Below are 23228 nucleotides of genomic sequence, written 5' to 3'. Positions count from 1 at the left end.
AAAATTTGAAAAGTTATATGTATATATATATATATATATATATATATATATATAAAACACCGCAACTACGAAATGAGAGATCTAAATGACTAAATTTAAATTTAGATTACCAGTTGACGTTATCCCTTAACGATAACCATACTTTAAATTTAGATTACGAGTTGACGTTATCCCTTAACGATAACCATGCTTTAAATTTAGATTACCAGTTGACGTTATCACTTAACGATAACCATGCTTTGACTTTGAAAATAAATCCAACCGGAAACCATATTGTTTTTCCGGAAATCACAAACATGGCGGCTGACGCCGGTGATGGTCCGTACTTTCTGAGGGAAATCGAGAAAAACGACGGTTCTGTTTTGAAACTGAAACAGTGCTATTTGGGAGACGTCGGCTGTGTTGTCTGGGACGCGGCGATCGTTCTGTCCAAGTATTTAGAGACCAAAGAGTTTTATGATCCGTCCACTGGAGTGAACGTCTGGGCTGGGAAGCGTGTGCTGGAGTTGGGAGCTGGCACAGGAGTTGTTGGTCTGATGGCAGCAACAATGGGGTGAGATAACGGGTTCGATCAATTAATAATCCTGCTGTTTCCGTGGATGCCACTGCGACGTCTTTTTGTTGGGTAAATACCAATACCAATACCGTTTTGTACACTAAATTCTGCAGAGCACACGTGACTGTCACAGACCTGGACGAGCTGCAGACCCTCTTGAAGGCAAACATTCAGGAAAACCATGCCCTCATCACGAGTGGATCAGTCACTGCGAAGGCCCTAAAATGGTTTGGACATATATTTTATTTATTTCATATATTCCTGTGGCAGATTAAAGTCATATAGCCACGATACATATGAAAAGCAAAATGTGATTCAGAGCCATCAAAGTCTAATTCCTGCTTTTCTTCAAGGGGTGAGGATGCTTCTGAATTTTTGCCTGCCCCATACTGTATACTCATGGCAGATTGCATTTACTATGAGCAGGTAATGCTCCACTCTATTTTAAATCATGTGACAAAATTTCTCTGTCGCTAAACGCTGTGCTTCTTCCACACAGTCTATAATTCCTCTGGTGGAGAGCCTGAAGTTACTCTCCGGACCAGAAACCTCTATCATCTGTTGTTATGAGCAACGCACTGAAGGGGTCAACCCAAAGGTAGAAAATACATTTTTTGAGGTGAGTTTTTTTGTTAAATCATCATATAGTAATCTGTTGTGTTGCTTTGCTTAACCTGAACGTGGGTCAATTAAGTCTTTTTCTCTGTCCTTTAGCTGCTACAGCAATACTTCATCTGTGAGAAGATCCCTTTAGAAAAGCAAGATCCAGAATTCAGAAGCCCAGACATCCACATTCTGCATATAAAAAGGAAAGTCTGAGGATATTTTGACAAGGAACTATCTAGCATACTATGTTAATGCTGGAACACACCAATGCAGTGGCTGGCCTAGCACTGTCGCCTCACAACAGTAATGCTGTGGTTTTGACAATGTGGAGAACGGCCTTGCCCAACCACCGGGTCATGGACTAGTGTTGGTCTGTGAGCTGTTCCTCATCTGTGGCTACTGACACATGTCAAAACTCAGTCACATAAAAAGATCTAAAATGAAACCCACAAGCATGCCACTATGTTTAGAACAGCAACTCTGCCAACGTTCTGGATTAAGGTCAGTGGTTTCGCTGTAGTGGCTGCAACCGAAATAAAATGACAGAGTAGACTGGATTTAAGAACACTCTTCAGGTGTTTCCAATTGCACCTTTATAGGACCGTCTAGTTGCAGAGAAATACTTATTTTTTATAAGTAAACTTTTCCTGACCTGACTTGAATGAATTTACCTATTTATCTGTTTCTTTTTTTATTAGTCAAAATCATGCATTGTTTTTTCTGTGATCTGTAGTGTGAGCTACATTTGATAAAGGTGCTGTAGAAATATATACATGCATAATAATTTAATTTAAATACATAATTATGTATTTAAATTATAAACTCACCTCTGCCTTAAGATACCAGGCATAGGACACAGCCTATGTATGTGATGCAGGATAAGCAGTGTTAAATACAAAAAATGAATCTATGAATCTTGACAGAGTACGATCCTGGTTTTGGAAAAGCAAATGTTTGTAGAATATGTGTCTGTCTGTTATTGTTTTTACACATAATAAAATGTTTTGTAAGAAAAAAAAATCTGATCTGCCACAGAGATTGTCCAACTGGATTTGAATAATTTTGAAATGATAAGCCTAAACTGAAATTTAGGATTTAACATTTTAGGTTGTACTGTAATGCAATTCAGCAATTTAATTATTTGTATATAAATATAGTGTAAAGGTTGGCAAAGTCACAGAAATGGTCTTTTCTGCAAAGATTGGTTAACAGTGACAATTTAATCCTGCAAAAATGTTTCGCCTTAATGTACATTTTTTAAAAATCTGATTTTGACCAATCTTTACAGCTTCTGTTTCTGCACATTTTGGCCACAAGGGGGCAGTGTGTAAAATGAATATAAATAGGTGTAAAATACAATGGAATATGTTGTGAAAATATTCTGTGGTTTTATAATATAACCGTAATTGCATTTTTTTACATGCTGTTTTTAGAGGGTCCTGTCCACAAACCATTAACAAATTTACTCAGCTACATTGAAAACAACAACAAGCACAGCAGCACTTCAGGAAGTGTTTGCCATCGATGCGAAGGGGAATTCCACTCAAAACCCCAGATTGCAGAGATTACACCTCATTTTAAGGCATAGACCATTAAGTATGTCCCACTGGTGCACCCAGAGCTTTTGTAGCCCCTGAGAATGTATCTTTGTTTACACTGTGACGTGGTGGAATAGCTGAGTAGCTGCCAACAGAACAAATAAAAGTGTATGGTCAAGGTTTTGCAGCTGGGTTTGCAGCCAAATTAATGCGTGGAACAAACCATTTTTAATGAGATGCTTTTCACATTCACCTCTTTTCTCTTCTTGGCCGCAGTGTTGCAGAATCAACCTGCTTACTTGAAATCTGCTGATGTTTACAACTGCAAGATCTGAGGCAGCACACTCAGGATAATGAAACCCACTAATTAAAGTCCTAAAACTCAATATATTCACTTCAACTGAAATCATCTTTTTTTTTTTTTCTAAACAGATGCAACAAACTCCTCGTCTCATAAGGCTATAGAACCAAAGCCCCAGCTGCAGTTGTGTCATGTACAAATACTCATGTGTTTGTGAAAAGCAGAGGTGTTTGATTCTCTTGTCCCTGGTTCTGTGTTGGCCTGATGCTGCTTATCATAGCTCCAACAGACTGAGAATAATTGCTCCCCTAGTGGCCTATATCTGCCCTTTGACCCCTACCCAGAGCGGCTGCACTGATAGCCACAATCAAATCAAGATTTAGGCCTCCTTTGGCTTCAGCTAAGAAATGTGCAGTTAATCAATTTAAGTTACAACTATTCTTATGTCCATATCCTCCTTGTGCAACTGGGACAGGATCCATCGTGGCTGATGAGGAGATTAGAAGGATGATAGCGGGGCGGGGTCCGCCTTATTAACTCCCTCAGTCAAATCACTCCAAATCTGTTTTCCAGCCTCTCTGGTATTGTTAATCCAACGGCAAATAATTAAAATAGAGTCGTTATAGGCTGGCTAATAAAGCTCTCGCCGCAGGGGAGTACAGAGGAGCATCGCTGTAAATGAGGACTGACCGCAGTGTTGGAGCGGGGGTCTTTAATCTCTGCTAATGTGGGATAATACCTTTCATTTGTGTCATGCGATGACGGGCATCCATTACTGAGCACGTGTCATCAAAGACAGACTAGGGCTACTTCCCGCCAACAGATGGCGCTGTTACCAGAAGTGTCGTTTGACGTGTAAAATCCCTACTGTGACAATGTCAGAGGCCGCTGTGAGGTTACGTCCCGATGACGGAACGTTTGCCCGTTTGTGTTACAGTGTGAAATCACTCCGACTTCACAGCCACCGGCAAGTCCTGCATAAAACATGTGCAAGCGATTCTCATGCATCCCTCCCTGGTTGCTCCCAAAACATGAAAACAAGAGAGGTGGGGCTCCGGGGGGAGGCGGGGGAGGCGGGGTTGCAGCACCCCTCCCCAAAAACAGATGGGCGGAGGAGAGGGCTTTTTCGTGACTCCGCGCAGCCCTTTGTGGCGCGCTCCACTCTGCTGCATCACTGCTGAAGTGACACAGAAGATCCATTGTGTCACCGCTAACGTGCCGCCCGGAGCCAAGAGACCCCGTTCCGGAGAGGAAGACTCATTTTCTCACCAACTATCAGGGAGTGGCTCAAGAATAGACATCAAACTGGGCTGATTAAAAATAGCAGAAGGGCTGCTCTTCTGCTCCGGGAACCCAATCCCCAACACTTTCCTTTCAGCACACACACACACACACACACACACACACACACACACACACACACACACACACACACGCAGACAAAGCACCCTTCTTTCTGTGACAAACTAAGCCAGCTGCACTTGAGGCAGCTTGTGCTGACAACTGAGCGCAAGACCGAGATGAAATTAGAAGGAAGAATGAAGACGTGATCAGTGTTGCTCTCTGATCTCATCTCCACAAATAATCCACGACACCCAGTAATTTGCGGCGCCACGCCGTTGGAGTTGATGGCGACGGGTGGTGAGGTGGGTCAGTGCCAGTGTTGGGACAACTTAGGTGAAACAGAAACACAACGCTGCCCTCCGCTCCCCCGGCACTGACCGGGAGGAGGAGGTCGGGGGTGCTGTTAAGACAGCTGTGCTGCAGTTGAGAGGGAACACAAATTAGATTCTGTGAGATGTTTTTGCTCGCATGTCGTTCTTCCCCTCGCCTCCCCCTCATATTCCTGCCGGACCACCAATATTAGCATGTGATACTCCGTTAATAGCGCCTCAAACTGTGGAGGTCAAAAGGAAAGTTGCACACATGTTGCACTAGAGGAAATTTAGCAATTATTTTAAAAGACAAATAACTCTTTTTGGACACATTTAAAGCTGTATTTTATACATGTAATATCACAGCTTTAAAACCATGTATAGTAATAACAGGAGGCTGGTCAGAGGAGGCAGTGGGCTCTTTTTTGGCAGGCAGGAGGGAAATGTGAATATAAATATACACTTCTGTCATTGTGCATGTGATAGTAACTAGATGATTTGATGAGTAAATGTCTCATGGTGTTCATATGACACCCGTGTCCGTGTGATCCACATTACGCAACACACAGTTGGAATTTCTTCCGGGCCGAGTCTGGCTGTGTCGGTCTGCCGTACCTGCAGCTTTCTGCAGCAACCGCCGTATTTGTCATCGTAGCGATGTGGCGTTCCGCAGGGAGCAATGCCATGCAGGAGGGAGGGGGACCAGTGTGTGTGTGTGTGTGTGTGTGTGTGTGCGCGCGAGCGCACATGTACGTGCGAGTGGCCTTTTTACCTGAGTCATTACCTCTCTGTCGCTGCAATCCAGGCTGCGCTACGCTGAACAGAAGCACGTGACCCGCCGCCCGCTTGAGACCTCCCGTCCATGAAGCCCCCCACAACTGTGCTCCACTTCCAGACACTGGAAATACACACACACACACACACACACACACACACACTCCCCTCTCATTACAGCCATCTTGTCAGATGAAGTCAGTCCTGGTGTGTGAAAATGGTGTTGGCAGGCTGCTAAAGGGAGGCCGCTGTGCTCCACTGTGCTGGGCCTGGATGGGAAAAGGTGAGGCTGGATACTGATTCATGCTGAATGACTCGTGCACAGCGAAAGTGTGTCCGTGCGGTTCGGGGATGTTGTGTTACGCCGGAGTCAACCGCACTTTTACAAAGGCGTCTACTTTTAGGAAGAGAAACACAGAAATTCCGCTCCCTTCCAACGGCAGCCTCGCACGACCGGCGCTCCCTCCCTCCCATTCTGTCGCACTGCTTCCACCCAGAGGGGGACACTGTTTACGCTCAGCCGTGATCCTACTTTACACTTGGTGCTTTACAGCTGGAAAAACACTGCGGACGAGTCCAAGAGACGGACTGGGCCGTCCTCTCTCACGCAGCTGCGTTAAACATCCTGCAATTCCCAAGAGGAGCCATGCGGACAAATTTCAGGTTTTCACAGAAAGGAATAAAAATAGAGGCCCTGAGGCATCGAGCCTGTGACGGCACTGCTGCGTGGGATTATTTTCAAAGCGGAAAAGCAAACAAGGTCATAGGCCGCCGCAACTTTACGTTTGCGTGGATTTAAAGGTGTAGTCAGTGCTAGTGTGATTTGGCCGTTTGAATTGTTTTTACACACGTAATGACTTAAAAGTGTCATTGTAGTAACGTGCAAGGCACCGGGAGCATGCTGGAGAAAAAAAGAAACAGAAATTAAAGTCACACACAAACCTAATTTTACATTTTTTTTCATTCTTGACAAGTCTTACGTGATAACCTGCACCCCAACCAAAAAAGAACTCTCTTGATCTTCAGAAACCAGCCTTTTTCACTCTTTGCTGGCAACTTCCTGTAAAAGCGCTCATCCTTCCTGCCGTAACTGACACTTTGCTGGGCCTTCCACATGTTTGGGAAGAAACAGACACGCACTGGCCATGTGGTAGAGTGGAACAAAACGACTAGCTGAGGGCGTAGCCACTAACCTGGAAGAGGTATGTGTGACCTTGGTGACATCACAAGGGGCCATTTTCAAAGCAGCTTGTTTTGCGACACATCTCTTCACCCACAGTGGAGCAAGTGAAAGAAGTCGAGGATGGACAGTTAGTTCTGGAGAGATCGCTGACCGGCCAGAGACACATTTTTATTATTTCGCAGCGACCTCGAGAAGTGAGTCACCCCCTCAGTCGCAGACATGACTGGAATGCATTTTGGAAAAATTCCCAGACTGCACTTTGTGCTGCAGAGCTTCACACTTCCAGGCCTTGAGTAGTTGACCTGTGCCACAGCAAAAAAAAAAAAAAAAAAATCTCCTGATATAAACTTTAAGTGTGGACCCTGCCCTGGATTGCTGGGTCACGCCTTCAAATAGAGGCACAAAGGAGGGTGTGAGTGTGTGTGAGCCAACCGCCATTGAGCATGGCATTCAAGAATGTTAACCTCAGCAGGAAACCTGGTGCAGTCAGTCACTTCCGCCTCTGTTTTCAGTGCGTCAGTTCTGCATTCAACAGCTCTCTCATTAAGAACAAACCGTGTTGCGTGGACAAGAATAAGAAAATAGAAAAGAAGAAGCTGTTGTTGCCGCCCTCGGTGAGACGCAGCCGCACTGCGTCGACTGTGTGAACTCTGGTTCAGGGTAGGGGCTGCCTCCCGCCTTGCGGTGGATACACAAACAGCCTTAATAAGTAGGTGGCAGCCCCACGACCATGAGAAGATCCGCCTTTGCGCGTAGTGCGAATCCCACAGGGATTATCCACCAGGGTGCGGCTGCAGAGCTACAGAATTTACAGCATGGCGATGGTGATGAGTCCACTGGCTACATCCCACTGTCAGGAAGCGAGTGTCACAGAAGTGCTATACCTGACGCCGCTCTCTGCAGCTGGAACAGGAAGCGAAAACAGGCGTGAACAACATCAGAACATGTGCCACCACCCAAAAAAACCCAGTAAAAAAACACACAAACACACACACACATTTTTTGGGGCCTTAGGCGTTGTTACGAGTGCAGCTATAAAGCCGCTCACTGCAGTCATTCCCGAGGCAGCTTGGATGTTTTCCAAAGCCGACTAATGAAGAGTGAGGTGTCGGTGTGACAGTGGGGTTGCCTTCTTCACAGGAAGAGGGCTTTATTAAATGCTTCCGGCATGGTTTCACACCAGTGTTGTGCATTGACAGTCTCTTCTCAGCCAGTAGCTGCGTTACCATTACTCCTAGAATTGCACAAAAACTAAATATCGCAAGAAAAAAATGGTCATGGAAACACCTAAACTTCAAAAAACCTCTCAAATATCATTAAAATGTTTTGACGCTTTCATGAGGTGTTTTTTTTTAGACGTATCGATAGAGGTATAGTGTAATGGAAACACTTTTTTTGCCTTTACACGTCAGACATACGACATACGGGGTCACATGAGTAGTTCACGTCAAGTGGAAATGGCGCGTTATGTTTTGACGGAGGAGGAGACAGAATATTTTATCTACAAGTAATCAAAGAGAAAAATGTAGCAACCATCCTTGACAGCAAACAACATTCAAATTCAGATTTATACAAGAAATTTTGTACCTCCATCCTCCTCAAAGTGTGGTCTTACGGCTTATTCACTTCACACCATTCATATACTTTGTCGAAAATTTACAAATATCGCTTTTATCTTGCGAAAAACTGTCATGAAAAAGAAAATGTCGTGCAAACCTAAGGGGAAGACTAATGACAGCAACTATGCAAGCACTAATTAACGGGCACCTTTCTCTGACCTGCAGTGCCACTCTCCAACCGAGGAGCAGAAATTCCAGCCAGGGCTCAGGGGAAGCTGACAGGAGGGCCGGGAGCTCGCGTCATTACAGGGAAGGGGGAGCCATAAAACCTTGCTTGCCGTCTCTGTCCTTGCCCCAGGGCCCCCTGGTGTTACCAATAAAGCCGTGAGAATCACATGGTTGTAATGAAGTGCCGGGAACCAAAGTGGCCATTACAGCCCAATTAAACTGCCATCGGCGTCTAAATGGAAGCACAAGCCCAAAACACTCGCTGGGTTGCAAGTATTTACAAATACGTCGGGAGCCTGAGATGATCTCTCAATGTGCTGTGGCATCCCGATAACAGGCGGGCAGGTTTGTGCCGGCGGCGCGAGGCGTTGTTCTGTGGGAGCGCAGTCAGCTGACCTGCAAGGTTCAAACGTCAGTGGCACAAAAGCAACATCATTGAGGGCCTCTGCAAGATTCTCCCGTGGCTACGAATCCAGTTTTGAGTGTTCAATCACATTGTGGGACATGGCGTATCGTTTGATTTAACCCTCAAATTGCACAAACTAAAATTGTGAATGGAAAGTAATAGGCTCATGGGAACACGTCCGTTTTGAAAAACTCCCACATGTTGTGATGTTGTTGTTTTTTTTAAAGCAGAATTGTAAAATGAGCTTTTCTTTATGAAACCATGAAAGACACATTTTTACCCAAGCTTAAGTCACATGACATACATGTACACACCCTCTTGAAACAATGGCCAGGAACACAAAAACATAACCAAATCCTCATTAGAAGATCATTAGGAGGAAACATAATTTTCATCCAAAAAATGACTGAGGCCTTGGGGGTCACATGGCAAGGTGTGGTATGTGTCAATAGTGGAGGGAACTGAAATTTGTAAGAAATGGAAAAATACCAGTGCAGCATTAGATTCCAAAGGGCAAGGAAATTAAGCTGTATGGGAGAATTTCCAAGCCGAAAAACCATTGTGGGCCTTTGTAATTGATTGTTTTAAAGAATAAAAGACGACTCTGAAACAAAGGTACCAATGAAGAATCAAGCACAGCTGTCGAAGAGGGAGTAAAACCTGCCAAATTTCAGAAGATTCGCTGTGGTGCCTCTTGGAGGACTTAATACTAGAACAGAATGAGCAATTTTGTTTCCTTCACTCAATGGAAATTCAGTCATTTCACAACCCTCTCATTTATGACGACATTTTATTGCAAAACTGTTATGGAAACCTGGCTGCTGCCAGTAAATTAGACATGCAAGGATGAATATTCATATTTTTAACTTGAGTGCTGGATGGATACTTGCGTTGTTCCAGTTCGTCCTCCACATTCAGTGGCTGCCAAGTCAGAAGAGGCCATGGGTGTCCTATTCTTGTGAAGGCAAAAAGCAAACTGTGTGCATTTAGAGCAAATTGAAAAGTACCAGTATCTGTGCGGATGTGAGAGCAACTCTGGCGAACACAGTGGTCTTCAGTGTGCCGAGCAGAAAAAAAGATCCTATGAGACTGCAGATTAAGTAATCTGTCATTGCACAAAAACACACTGGTTAACAATCACTGCTCTCTGTCAGGAGTGCGTAATCTGCTTTATTAAAAGCTTAAAAAATATATATATATATATATACATATATATATTCCAGCTCATTGGCCTATCTCAGGCTAAACACATGGTTTGAACTTGCTGAGGACACAAAAAATATCAAATATTTTTTTTCCCATCCTTGCGCGGCTATTTTTGCATTCCATCGGACATTGTTCATTCAGAAAACCTGAAGAGACATTTTTCTTCTACACATCCCAACCAAACTGAACTCAGGAAATTGCAGCTGACAGCTCAGCAATAAGTCAAACATGGCTCACAACCAACATGCGACGTTCAAAAAGAATTCACAATTCAGCTGGAGCTGCTGCCCAGCCGCGTCTCATGCAAAACTATCACAAGGCCCTGGTGTTGTTTTCAAAAGCCCAGCAGTTGGACTTCCTGTTTTGTGCATTTTTGAGTTTACTACTGAGGGAACCGATGCCAACCACCGAGTCTGTGATTGGATGTAAACTCTTTATGAAGAATCTGCCCAAACGCACTATAAAACCCAAGGGAGTTTTCAAAGAGTTTTGACTTACACACAAGAAGCTTTTTCATTGGCCAGTTTAAAAAAAACAAAAACAACCCACTGACCTTAGTCGCAATTAAAACCATTGTGCCTAACTTCAAAGTGGACCTAATGTGTGCTTATGTGCCTAATAACAACACCAATAGATTAAAAAATACAGACATGACAGATTTAAAATCACTTTTTTAATAAGACATTACAATGACACTGCTCTGTACATGGTTCCCCCAGCCAGAGGAGGAAGATGAAGACACCCCGCTCGGTCCGTGATTCCTCCGACTGCATGACAGATGGACTGTGACTGAGGATTACTGTTCTTTCGTACTCATGCTACAGATATAGGCTATCATATAATGTCCCAATGCTGAGAATAATCGACTGTGGTGTCATATTGGGAGAGCTCAGAGCTGTATGACATTCTTCTAGAAAGACTGAGGTTGACCCGACTATGCTTCACCCATTAAAAACAAAGCATCCCAACAACATCCATGTTCATGACTCACTGGAGGCCCATCTGTTGAGCATTTTGCACAATTAGGTATCAAGACGTGACAGAAAAAATGTCAATCAGTCAATTTTGAAGCCTACATGTTGGGATTTGTAGGGGGGTTCTTTTCTTTTTTTCCTTTTTTTTATTTTTTATTTATCTGATGCCAAGACAGATGGTGATGAAATGTAAGCAACGCGAAACATTTTCAGTCAATTCCATTTAGAAGTAATACTTTCCATCACAGTATGCGTTTTTGCTCAAGTCCTTCACTTCGGCTACATGAATTAAAAGATCTCAGAACGAAAAGAAAATGAGGTCCAGTGAAACACAGATTGTGGAATTTTGGAACAACCTTCAGTCGAAAAAAAAAAAGACAAAAAAAGAACCTTTGATTCCGAAGTAGAACAAAGAGTAGAGAACAGAACAGGCAAAAATGGTGATCTCTGCGGCTTTAACGTCAGGAAACCCAATAATTCAATACTCATTAATCAAGCTCTAAAATAATGAATGGAATCATGGCCTGCCATAGATTACAAGCAAACTTTAAGCCAGCCAATCCAGTTCAGGATAAATTAGTCATGGGGTAAAGTATTAAAAATAAATGGGAGATAATCAACTTTTATTCTTAACCATACTCATTTCGAGAAGTTATTTGTTACTAGCAATGTTATTATAGTCTTGACCTAAAACAGTCTGCACTCAATCATTAAGATTTGTAATTTGAGGTTAGCCATGTCAAGCCCTCATAAAGTCCATCACCTGTGGTCGCACAGGAGGGCTGAACATACCAATTTCTATCTCTGATGCGGGTCAAGCCGAGCTTCTCTTGGATTTCGTGTGGCTTCATGGCGTCGGGAAGGTCTTGCTTATTGGCAAAGATCAAGATGATGGCATCCCTCATCTCCCGGTCATTGATGATGCGGTGGAGTTCCTGTCTGGCCTCGTCAATCCGATCCCTGTCCGCGCAATCCACCACAAAAATTAACCCCTGGGTGCCTGTGTAGTAGTGTCGCCACAGGGGGCGGATCTTATCTTGGCCTCCGACATCCCACACGTTGAACTTGACATTTTTGTAGGTGACCGTCTCCACGTTGAAGCCGACTGTGGGGATCGTGGTGACGGACTGGCCAAGTTTGAGTTTGTAAAGGATTGTTGTTTTTCCAGCTGCATCAAGTCCAAGCATTAATATTCTCATCTCCTTGTTGCCAAATATTTTTGAGAGGACTTTCCCCATTTTGGATTCTTGTGCATATATATTTTTTTGCTTCAAGTGAGAAAAATGTCCACTACCTGTGCTGACGTTCACTACCGTTGACTATAGCTTGCGCTCATGGGGTTTTCTTTCTTCATAAAAGCATGCCTCAGTGAGGAGCATATGCCTGGGTTTCAACAGTCAAAAATGCACTCTCATGTCAGGTTCAACACAGTACTTATCCTTCGAGTCTGTGCGTCCCGTCAAGTGCTGGTGCATTCACGTTCAGAGTACCACAATGTTTGCAGGTACACAAAACATGGTACGGTTACACTAACATCCCAGCAGCAGCTGTTGTAGTACTATCATTTTGTAGCTTAAATCAACAGTAAGCCGCGTGATAATGACGGGTCGTGGTGATTGAAACACGACAAGGCAGACGGCGTAAACACAGGGGGCCCGGAGAAGAAGAAAAAAAGAGGCCGGGGATGATTGTGAATTTCTCCTGGTGTTTCTGTCTGGCCGTCTCCCCCCGCCCGGTGATCGGGTGCGCCCTTGTTCTCGTCGCCGCTACCGGAGGAGAAAAATCTGCTTTCTGCGGCTAGTCCATGCGGCGTTCAGCCAGCCAGGGGAGCTTCCTTCGGCAAAGATTCCTCCGGGACTCGGCAACCACCGCACACACGAGTCCACTCTTTCAACTTGTCCCCCTGAAAGAGATTTTAGGGAGGAGGGTCAGACGAGTCGAAATTAGCAAGATAGCGCTCATGGCTGCAGAATAAGGCGAGCGAGCTGCTACCACTAGTTAGCTCGTAGCGAGCTAGCCTCGAAGCTAACGAGATAACGGTACTTAGCGGTAACCGCTACGAGCCGTACGTCTACGAATAAAATGCACAAGTGTGGTTAAACGTTAAGTGCGCTTCTCTTGTCTGGGGCAATTAATAGAAGTGTGAGCCATTTACCTCCTATCGCCCTCTCCTGCCTCGTCAAATACACCCAGCTCCCCGTCTTTCTCCTTTAAGTCGGGTTGGTCGCAGCGCTGCTACACCGGAAAGGTGTGGAGCTGCATTAACCGCCACTTCCTCCCGTCGACTTCATTCAGCTCCTGCCGCCTCGTACAGCTCTCACTTGAACAGGCATTTATGACTTTCCATAGGGAAAACAATGAACTACTCAAACAGACCCGTTTAAAAAATGTATGTCGTTGCTTTTTCTTTTTCTTTCTTTCTTTCTTTCTTTTTTTTTTTTTTAGAACACTACGAGGTTGCTGTCTAGTTTTAGTGGATCACACATTAACATTATGACCCCTTATTAAAAAAAAAAGAAAATCTAGTTTTATTTTTTGTTATTGTGAATCTTCATGTTGAATAAAGAATAAATATTTACATTAAAACTGAAATGTCGTTCATTTGTGACACGCTATATATAACTCATAACGTAATAATGTAACGTTTTCTTTTGCGTATTGACTTAAAGGACCATAGGGTAACATTGCCCCCTTGTGGTGAATTTACCTGACGTCGCTCAAGGCCAGAACACAGCACGCTTTTAATCTCTGATTTTTCTTCTGATTGATTCTGACTTTACGGTTATTGTCAGCCGAGTAAAATTAAATCCACATATAAACAACAGCTATAATTAGCAACCGATTAAATTTTGATTTGTTTGCATACCAAATTCTTACTGTAGCTGCACCTAATTTTAGGAAGACCCCCTTCCCAGCATTGCCGCAACCTTACACAGCAGCCACATGTAACTCACACCAGTTTGAATGTTTGACCTTTAGAACAGCATATGTTCAAAGGCCATGTTTTCATTATATAAATGTGTAAATGTTTCCTGTGCTTTTAAAAACTCTTCACAGGGAAAATTGTGAACCATTGGAGAAGGCATTTTCAGAATAGGAGAAGAGCATAAAGGACAAAAAAAATACTTGTTTATGGAGTTTACACTAGAAATATAATGAAGCCCTTTAATATGCTACCACAATCTGCAGATACAAAATATTTTTTTCGGATTGCAAAGTTTTAAGTGCACATTCACGCAACCCAGGTCAAAATAGGGGCCCTTGAAAAGATTTGACAATAACATTTTTTTAGCTGGCATTATAACCTGGTTGGAATTGTGCTGTTGAAAAAAAACGTTACATTTCATAAATTTTCTAATGTTTCGAAGGCAGGGAGTGGATCCCCATCTATTTCTTAACCAAATAACTCAAAGAATAATGATTCTTGGGATAGCGCGATTTCCCACCACCCAAACAGCATATTTCTATCAATGTACCATTGAACAGTTAATACAGTAGATTACTATGCAGACATTGTGACATGCCTGCTTGAATGAACTCTGCACTTTGAGGGCTATCAGCCATAGTCTATGTCCAGGCAAATGTTTTTGTCAAAGCTGAGGCCCAACTGACCTTGAGTCTGTCTAGTTGCACGCAATAAAGGAGGCCTCCAGATAAAGACAGACGCTTCCTGTTTGAACACAACACAGCTAACGCCTCCAGCATGGTTCAAAACCCTCAGGTATAAGTATAATTCGTGTGAACATAAGGGCCCAATGACATTGACATTTGGTGAAATATTGCCACAATTTTGGTCCCTCATTTTTGATTGTGGAAGAACAACCCTGAAATGCTCAGTTGAATGTGTGCCCTCTAATTCATTTTGTATTAGTAAACAACATTTCCCAGAATGGAAACAAACCAGAAATGATTTAACTATAAATATATAATAAAAGTAATGCATATAACTTGGTCACAAGGTAATGTAAAGCGAGCATCACAGCAACAGTCTTTAAGACCCTTGTAGCTGTAAGTTATATCAAACCGTGTCCTACTTAAATCAAGATATGAGAAACTACAGCCAACAAGATCAGTCAAAGAATAAACTAGAGCCTTTGTTGTTGTTGTGTAGAGACCATGCAATGACATAAAAGCACAAATACACCAAATACACAAATGGGAGTGTAATGCAATGATGTCACATTACTGGATTGTTTCCAAAGAACAAACACACTAAGTAAATTTAAGTTATTCACTCGGTAAACAACCTGCAGCCACGTTGCTCTAATGCAGACATGGACAAACTATGGCCCGAGGGCCACATGCAGCCCGTTAAGCTTTTAGATCCGGCCCGCTGAACTTGAAGAAATTATATTAATATTAAGTAAGTAATAAAACAGCTGTATTTCATCAATTTATTCAGTGTTTTAAGAGTACTTTCAATAAAAAGCTAAGTAACGTGGGGCATCAAAGACAGCTGTTTTGTTGAACGCTTTTGTTTATTTTCAATTGACAATAAAGCACATATTTTCTACATATCCAATTAATATTTGTTTCACCAACACACTCCATCCATTTGCTCTCTGGTGTGGCTCTTACTTCAAATTTTCAAAGTCATTGTGACCCACCAGTGAAAAAGTTTGCCCACCCCTGCTCTAGTGTACTCTAACTTTATGAAGTTAGAGTACACAAAGGGCCAATTCCAATTCCTCCCTTAACTCCTCAATCTCAACCCTCGCCCTTAACCCTCAATCTTTGGCCCTCAATCTTGGCCCTCAAAAATAAGTGTAAGGGCTTAGAAATGGGACACCCCTTAAGTGCAGTTACGTCTTCAGACTGTGGGGGGCGGCCTTACGCCAAAGCTACGTCCAGTCTGTCAAGAAGACGACAATGACAAAGAAGAAGGAGAAAAAGAAAAAGACGGCGAAAAAGGAAGAAGTCCTCCTTCGCTACACAACGAGGTATACAAGTAATGTGAAGCCGGGACCGCCGGTCCGGTTGACAAACCTCGTAAAGTAAAAAAAAAAAAAAATGTTACGCAACAACGATGTCAATAATCCATAAAAAAGTCTTAAACTAAGACAATACAATGGTTTCGTAATATTTATATCTTTATTAACTAAGAAAATACTTCCATTTGTAGCTCGCTTTTACATCGCAATCTTTTTCGAAGATGTCTTGGCGAAAATACGCAATGCCTTCTGGGTAACCCTTACTGCCAAGGATGGTGCCGGAGAATCTCAATATTGAGGGTGATACAGCCCTTAAACTCATCCCTCACCTTGATGTTCTTAGAATCGGGACAGCACTTGCACCTCGCGGGAGCGCGCATTTTTGAGATTGAGGGTTGAGATTGAGGGTTAAGGGAGGAATTGGAATTCACCCTAAACCGTTTGCCCTGAACCACAGACAGAAATACAGTGACGCCCACAGTATGAATAGTCAAACAGAAATTCAGTCTCAGTTCAGTTGAGCGCGACAATGTTTTGGCTGCGATAGTAGTTATTTCAAGCAGCAACAATCGCATTTAAACATGTATTTGGTTCAGATTCAGTTGCTTTTACTGTCCCCTAAAGGAAACTTCATTTGCATGCCAACTGAGCTTAACTCATGAACATCATTCATTAGCTTCACTTTATTCAATTTGTGTGTCAAACTTCCAGTCAGAGGTCAACAGAGTGAAAAAAAAAAAGTCTTTGTTAAAATATTGAGTCAGCACTGCATGTTTCCTCAAATGTGCTTTTTTTTAAAAACTGGTTTTTAGGAAAGTGAGGTTATTTCTGAATAAAGGGAAGGGTACATTTTAACTGCTTAGTCCAAGGAAATATTGACCTGTTTGGAAGTTCATGCGAAAACACCAACATGTGGCTTCTGATTAAATTTAAAGAATGTGATGCCATGCAAGTCTATGGGGTCAAAAGTCAACTTTGTCCTTGAGACATGGGACCACTTGCAGGTTCATCGTTTTTCAACACCTGGTTACACCCTCCCCTCCTGAACTTATGCCCGTCCCGGTGCATAGTAGATAGTTAAAGAATAATTATGCGGGGAGACAAAGTAGGTGGGTGAACAGGCTCTTCACTTATAACTTCTGCCCAAGCTGCGGACAGACCTTGAAAGAATGATTTCACTGCTGTGGTCAAGGGATTCCCTCACTGTGTAATCCAGCTGTTTTGGTGGTTGACAGTTTCTCTCAGATCTCCTGACAGAGTTGTTAGTGTCCATGTTTTCCTCTGTATCCATTCCTCCATCCTTTCCTTCCATTGGACCTGTGTCCTCCATTCTTTCCTCAGGTTCTGCTCCTTTAAGACCATCACTCTCCTCATCTTTGTCAGAAATAACTGAGGGGACTGAGATTTGCTCTTCTCAGACATCTGAATGATCATCCTCAGGAGAGTGATTTTGAATTAAGGCTGTTTCATCTGCTTGCTTGGTAGTTGTGACTCCACCATCAGGTAAGTACTCTGTATTACTTTGATTAGAGTTAGACTCAATGAACGTCAAAGGACCATCCAAAGTACTATTGAAAACGTCAGGTAAGTTGTCAAAATTGGTGTGGTTGTCAATATCAGGTAAGTTGTCATCAGTTTGGACATTTACAGGACTCTCAACAGGACAAAGGCCTGGAAATTCAGTGCGCTGCATATCTTCGACATCAGTCATGGGCAAATCTGGGTGCACAGGATCCTCCCTGACTACGGGAATGGGGCAACTCAACCAAACAGGAATGAGTACACCATCTTCTTCATCTGAAGAATCCTCTTCCTCTACCGTCGGGTTTGCACGGGTACCTGGCCTGCGTGGTCTCGGCTTTTGCACAGGATCATCGCTTTTCTCCACAGGTAGGTACCCACATGGAAGTAACAGGTACCTGTGTAGTGTTCTTGGGGGACCATCACTGCTTTCAGGTCTAACAGTGTACACTGGGAGAGTACCTGCTCTTCTCACGACCACATGAACGACAGCCTCCCATTTGTCTGAGATTTTATGTTTTCCGCGGATGCGGACATTCCTGACCAAAACTCGGTCTCCAGGTTGCAGGTCTGAAGCAGTCACATGTCTGTCATACCTCGTTTTGTTCTTGTGAGCTATTTTTGCAGCCTTTTCCATAGTTACCTTGTAGCTCTCTTGGAGACGCGACTTCAGATTTCGCACATACTCAGAGTGAGATGAATGTTGACTCTCTCGTACTGGCAACTTGAAAGCAAGGTCAACTGGCAGGCGAGGTTGACGCCCGAACATAAGTTCATAGGGGGTGAAACCAGTCACCTCGTTCCTGGTGCAGTTGTAAGCATGAACCAGGGGTCTCACGTGGTCGCGCCAACCTGACTTATCTTCATTCTGGAGAGTGCCCAACATATCAAGCAGGGTGCGATTAAACCGTTCCACAGGGTTGCCCCTAGGGTGGTATGGGGTTGTTCGAACCTTGTGGACACCAGCCACCTGACAGAGTTCCTTTATTGTGCGGGATTCGAAATCTGGGCCCTGATCACTATGTAACCTCTCTGGGATACCATAGTGTACCATAAAGTTCTCCCACAGACACTTTGCTACTGTACGAGCCTTTTGATTAGGTGTTGGGATGGCAACCACAAATTTAGTAAAATGATCTGTAATCACCAGATGGTCCCGCTTTTGTCAGCCTCCAGGGACAAGTAGTCCATGCATAAGAGTTCTAGAGGTCGAGTGGTCCTAATATTGACCAAGGGGGGCGCTTTTTCAGGTTTCGCCTTCCTGCGCGCGTGCGCACCTGCCACATGTCCTCACTTTCCTCTCCACATCCAAAGCCATCTTCGGCCAATAGAACCTAGTTCTTACTAGGTCCAGTGTCCGGTCAACTCCCATGTGGCCTATATGGTCGTGCAGGCTGGTGAGAACAGTGTCGCGGAGCTCAGCTGGAAGAACAAGCTAGTAAGTTGTCTGGGACCCCACTCGGCGTCGCCTGAACAGGATGTCATTACAGAGCTCAAAACAATTGAGTTCTCGGAGAACAAATGAGAGCTCAGGAAGTTGGGTGCACAAGGTGGGAGGTGGTGTATCCCCATGTTCAATCTGGGTGATTATATGTTTTATACATTGATCAGCCCGTTGCTTAGCTGCTAACTCTGTTTCTGATAGATGGGGAATGGTTGGCAAACCCCCAACTTGCTCCTCCTGTCCGTAACTGTCAGGAACAGCACTAGGGGATACAGCGAGAGTCTCTACCAGGGCAACTTGATCTGTACCCACTTCTCTCTCATCATCAGGACAGATGCTGTAGATGAACTGTCTCTCACAAATTGCTCTCACAACCGACTGATCTACCACATTGATGTTCATTGGATCAGAGAGATAATCTTGTGTGAACTGCTGTTTGCGTTCTCTCTCTTTTTGTGATTTCAGGTCATCTGCTAGCATTCCATGTGGTCTGCGTGATAATCCGTCCGCATCTCCATTCTGCCTTCCTGGACGGAAGAGAAGTTTGAAGGAGAATGTGGACAGCGCTGCTAGCCATCTATAGCTAGTTGCGTCAAGTTTGGCTGAGGTCAGAATATAAATCAGCGGATTACTATCTGTTACAACAGTGAAGTGGTTGCCATAAAGATAATCGCTGAACTGTTCTGTAACTGACCATTTGAGCGCAAGGAACTCCAGCTTGTGCGCTGGATAGTGGCTTTCGCTTCTTGACAGCCCCCTACTTGCATACCCTATAACTCTAAGCTGGCCCTCTTGCTCTTGATACAGCACAGCACCGAGCCCGGTGGTACTGGCGTCGGTGTGTATATGTAATATATAGGGTTTCGGGGGGTCAGCAAAGGCTAGGACAGGAGCTGAGGTCAGGTTTTGGATGACTGTTTCGTAGGCTTGCTGGCAGGCTGGTGTCCAGCGGCCCCCGAAGGGTTCTTTTGGGTGATGGTATTGACTTTTTCCCTGTCTTACGTCTGCTGGTTTCACTTTTGATTTCTTGTGGAGAGGTGGGTAGCCGGAGGTTAAATTGTGGAGAGGCTTTACAATGCTAGAGTAGCCTTTGAAAAACCTCCTATAGTACCCAGCGAAACCGAGGAAGGATTTCAGCTCCCGCAGGGTCTGGGGAACAGGCCACGTCTTAAGGGCTGAAATTTTCTCAGGATTCATATCAACGCCATTTCGGGAGACTACATGGCCCAGGTAACGGACTGGGGATAATTTCAACCCAAACTCCTTGAGACGAGTTAGCACTTTCATGAGTCTTTCTTCGTGCCCCTCAAGAGTCAAGGAAAACTAAAGCGTCTTTCAAGTGCATATCCCCCATGCACCATTCCATTAATCTTTGGAATGTGCTGGGGGCGTTCGTTACACCTTGAGGCATTCTGTTGAATTCCCAGAATCCAAGTGGGCACACGAAGGCTGTCTTTGGTTTGTCTGCTTCTTCTACTTCGATCTGGTAGTAGCCGGACTTTAAGTCGAGTACAGAGAACCACTGTGAACCATTTAGGGCTGAGAATGTGTCCTCTAGTTTCGGAAGGCAAGTTGCCCATCATCCACGATGAGGTGTACGCCCAGCGGACCTCTCTGTATAACTACTATGGATCAGAGAACACCCTGGTCCTGCCGTAAGTCCTCTCTGCAAAATTAATTCACAAGTATTGTCACTCTGAAAGATATCTGTATATTTTCTTCATTATAATGTTTAATTGGTTATTCCAAAAATGTTAATTATTGCAAGATGCAAGTTTGTTCACTTTGTCTCGAATCGCTTTATTATTGAGGCCTGAAGTCTGAAAAACGTTATAATTACTGTGTAGTGCGCAAGGTGATTTTGTTTGTCATTTAAAGAGGATGCAAATTTTCATACAGTCTCAGATGCTTCTGCATCTGCACTGTGACATGGAGCTGATCAATCTATTAGCGTTGAAACTGAGGCCTTTGCAGTTTATACATGAGATGTCAGTGCGTTTCTGAGCTATTACCATAGCACTTTAAAATATCATTAGCAAAAGAAATGTACTAGTTAATAATAATATGAGTTCATTTTTTAGTTTGAGATCAAAAAGAAGGTTTGAGACAGTTCATCTTGTAAAAATATATCTTATTTTGCATTGAAAAGTGCAATTTTTCTTAAGGTAAATAGATGCACTTCAAATAATAGCGACGTCTTCCACCCAAGAACGTGTAAAGCATATTTACTCCATTACTATCACACAAAGAGAGAAAAAAACACACACTCCTCTCCACTGGGTTGTATTTGTGATGACCGTTTTGTTGCCTTAACAGGATGCCGACCACCAAGACTGACCTTCTGTTTCATGGGTGCTGTAGCTTTGCCGCCACTGCGTGTGTTTGCCTGCCTGTGTGTTGAGTTTGTCATTGCGCCTGAAACCGAACGCAGGAGCGCTTGCATGACAGGAAATGTTGAGCACAACAATGTTTTGGCTGCGATAGTAGTTATTTCAAGCAGCAACAATCGCGTTTAAACATGTATTTGGTTCAGATTCAGTTGCTTTTACTGTCCCCTAAAGGAAACTTCATTTGCATGCCAACTGAGCTTAACTCATGAACATCATTCATTAGCTTCACTTTATTCAATTTGTGTGTCAAACTTCCAGTCAGAGGTCAACAGAGTGAAAAAAAAAAGTCATGCTCGTGTTTGATTAAAATATTGAGTCAGCACTGCATGTTTCCTCAAATGAGATTTTTTTTTTAAAAAAATGGTTCTTAGGAAAGTGAGGTTATTTCTCAATAAAGGGAAGGGTACATTTTAAACTGCTTAGTCCAAGGAAATATTGGCCTGTTTGGAAGTTCATGCAAAAACGCCAACATGTGGCTTCTGATTAAATTTAAAGAATGTGATGCCATGCAAGTCTATGGGGTCAAAAGTCAACTTTGTCCTCGAGACATGGGGCCACTTGCAGGTTCATCAGGATCCCTCAGCTCTTGAAATAAAGTTCATAACCATAATGTTGTTTGTCCCTCTGCCCCACAGTCCTCGCACCAAAAGCAAACGCATTTGTGCAGAGCCTGTGTAACCGACTTTAGAATTATAAGAGCGAATTACAGTAGAATAATTATCAAACTTGGACCAGGACCAGAAGATACCAAATTCGTATGGAGCCACTGTGATGAGCAGCAATAATGAAGCTGAGGCGTGAGTGACAAGTGAGTAGACACTCGTATATTTTAACAAAAAGACAAGTTGGTTTGGGTTCACAAAAATACGAACAATAACCCGACTTATAAAGAAAATTTAAAAAAAAAAAACCAGTGTGCACACAAGGAAAGAAATAAAACAAGAAATATCCGTTGGGCCCCTTAAATAATAGTTGGTTAAAGTTCACCTGATTCAAGGAATCCTTGTGGTAGATTGGAAATGTGCTGTGGAATGAGGGTGTGTGTGTGGGTGTATATCTCGCTGGTGCTGATGTTTCCTCCAAGGAGTCGGCTCGCCATCTTCTCTGACTGGGAATGCTGTCCCGATCCTCAGACCGTTTCCGTCCTCTCATAAAACCTGACCCATTGATAAGGCCACACAGGTTCCATTCAACACTGTTCGGTTCAGATGCATCACAAAAATCCAAATGTCAAAAGGTGCACGCTATTGCATCAATCTGACACCAATAATTCTAAATCTAATTTCTTGTTTCAGTTGTACAACATTAAATCATTCAGGAATCGTTCATGAGAACTAAAAAAAAGTTAAAGTGCTCACACATTCAGCTGCTCTTGCGAATAGCAGTACAATAATACTTATGGTAAGTAACCATTTACACTCAACTATCAGAGAACCATGTGACAATAATATTAACAAACACGCTGAGAAAGACTTTGAGACATTGAAGGATTCTGCGTCATTTACTCCGGCACTATAGGCCCATTCATGCTAGAGAACTGCAGCAAAATGGTATCCAATCACTCTACTCTAAGCTCAGTTAAAAGAAAATATACAAATTCAATTGAATTGCACTTAATGAAATAAAATGTTTCACATTCTTTAGAACAAATCGATTCACATTTTCTTCCCTTTTAATTTTGCAAAACGAACAGTACCAGAGCAGGCTAAAAGAGACGCTCACCGTTGCTCTGGGTAAAATGGCGAAAACCGCCGATATCTCGAACCTCGCTGCGACACTTGCAAGAAGTAGGCTGCTAACCGCCACCACGTCTCTCCTCTGGCTCAGTTTCGGGTCTCCAGCAGGCAATTGCAATTCTCCACCTCTCCTCAATCTCCTCAATCATTAGATTTTTCCGTTTATTTCGTTACGTTCTATATTTTTTACCAACAGGTTGCTGCCGTCTCACTGGCTCAG

General features: G+C 43.3%; 2 protein-coding genes and 1 long non-coding RNA gene across 3 annotated transcripts; 1 reads left to right on the top strand and 2 right to left on the bottom strand.

Annotated features, from left to right (window-relative positions):
* Positions 1-266: 266 nt before the first annotated feature.
* Positions 267-2182, top strand: vcpkmt (valosin containing protein lysine (K) methyltransferase). The gene is made up of 5 exons (XM_076018148.1): positions 267-553; positions 670-783; positions 910-982; positions 1056-1175; positions 1271-2182. The coding sequence occupies exons 1-5, from the start codon at positions 297-299 to the stop codon at positions 1373-1375; spliced, it is 669 nt and encodes a 222-aa protein (XP_075874263.1). The 5' UTR covers positions 267-296; the 3' UTR covers positions 1376-2182.
* An 8488-nt stretch (positions 2183-10670) lies between these two features.
* On the bottom strand, positions 10671-13304 carry arf6b (ADP-ribosylation factor 6b). Its single transcript, XM_076018147.1, has 2 exons — positions 13142-13304; positions 10671-12889 (listed from the first exon to the last, which is right to left on the bottom strand). Exon 2 carries the CDS (start codon positions 12222-12224, stop codon positions 11697-11699), a length of 528 nt encoding a protein of 175 aa, XP_075874262.1. The 5' UTR covers positions 12225-12889; positions 13142-13304; the 3' UTR covers positions 10671-11696.
* An 8770-nt stretch (positions 13305-22074) lies between these two features.
* On the bottom strand, positions 22075-23228 carry LOC142883346 (uncharacterized). Its single transcript, XR_012926036.1, has 2 exons — positions 22995-23228; positions 22075-22467 (listed from the first exon to the last, which is right to left on the bottom strand). It is a non-coding gene; the product is annotated as an uncharacterized LOC142883346 (long non-coding RNA).

This window comes from Nelusetta ayraudi, unplaced genomic scaffold, assembly GCF_046127955.1.
Source record: "Nelusetta ayraudi isolate G7.1 ecotype Tasmania unplaced genomic scaffold, CSIRO-AGI_Nayr_v1 ptg000007l, whole genome shotgun sequence".
Classification (NCBI taxonomy): domain Eukaryota; kingdom Metazoa; phylum Chordata; class Actinopteri; order Tetraodontiformes; family Monacanthidae; genus Nelusetta; species Nelusetta ayraudi.
This window is presented reverse-complemented; position numbering and strand designations above follow the sequence as displayed.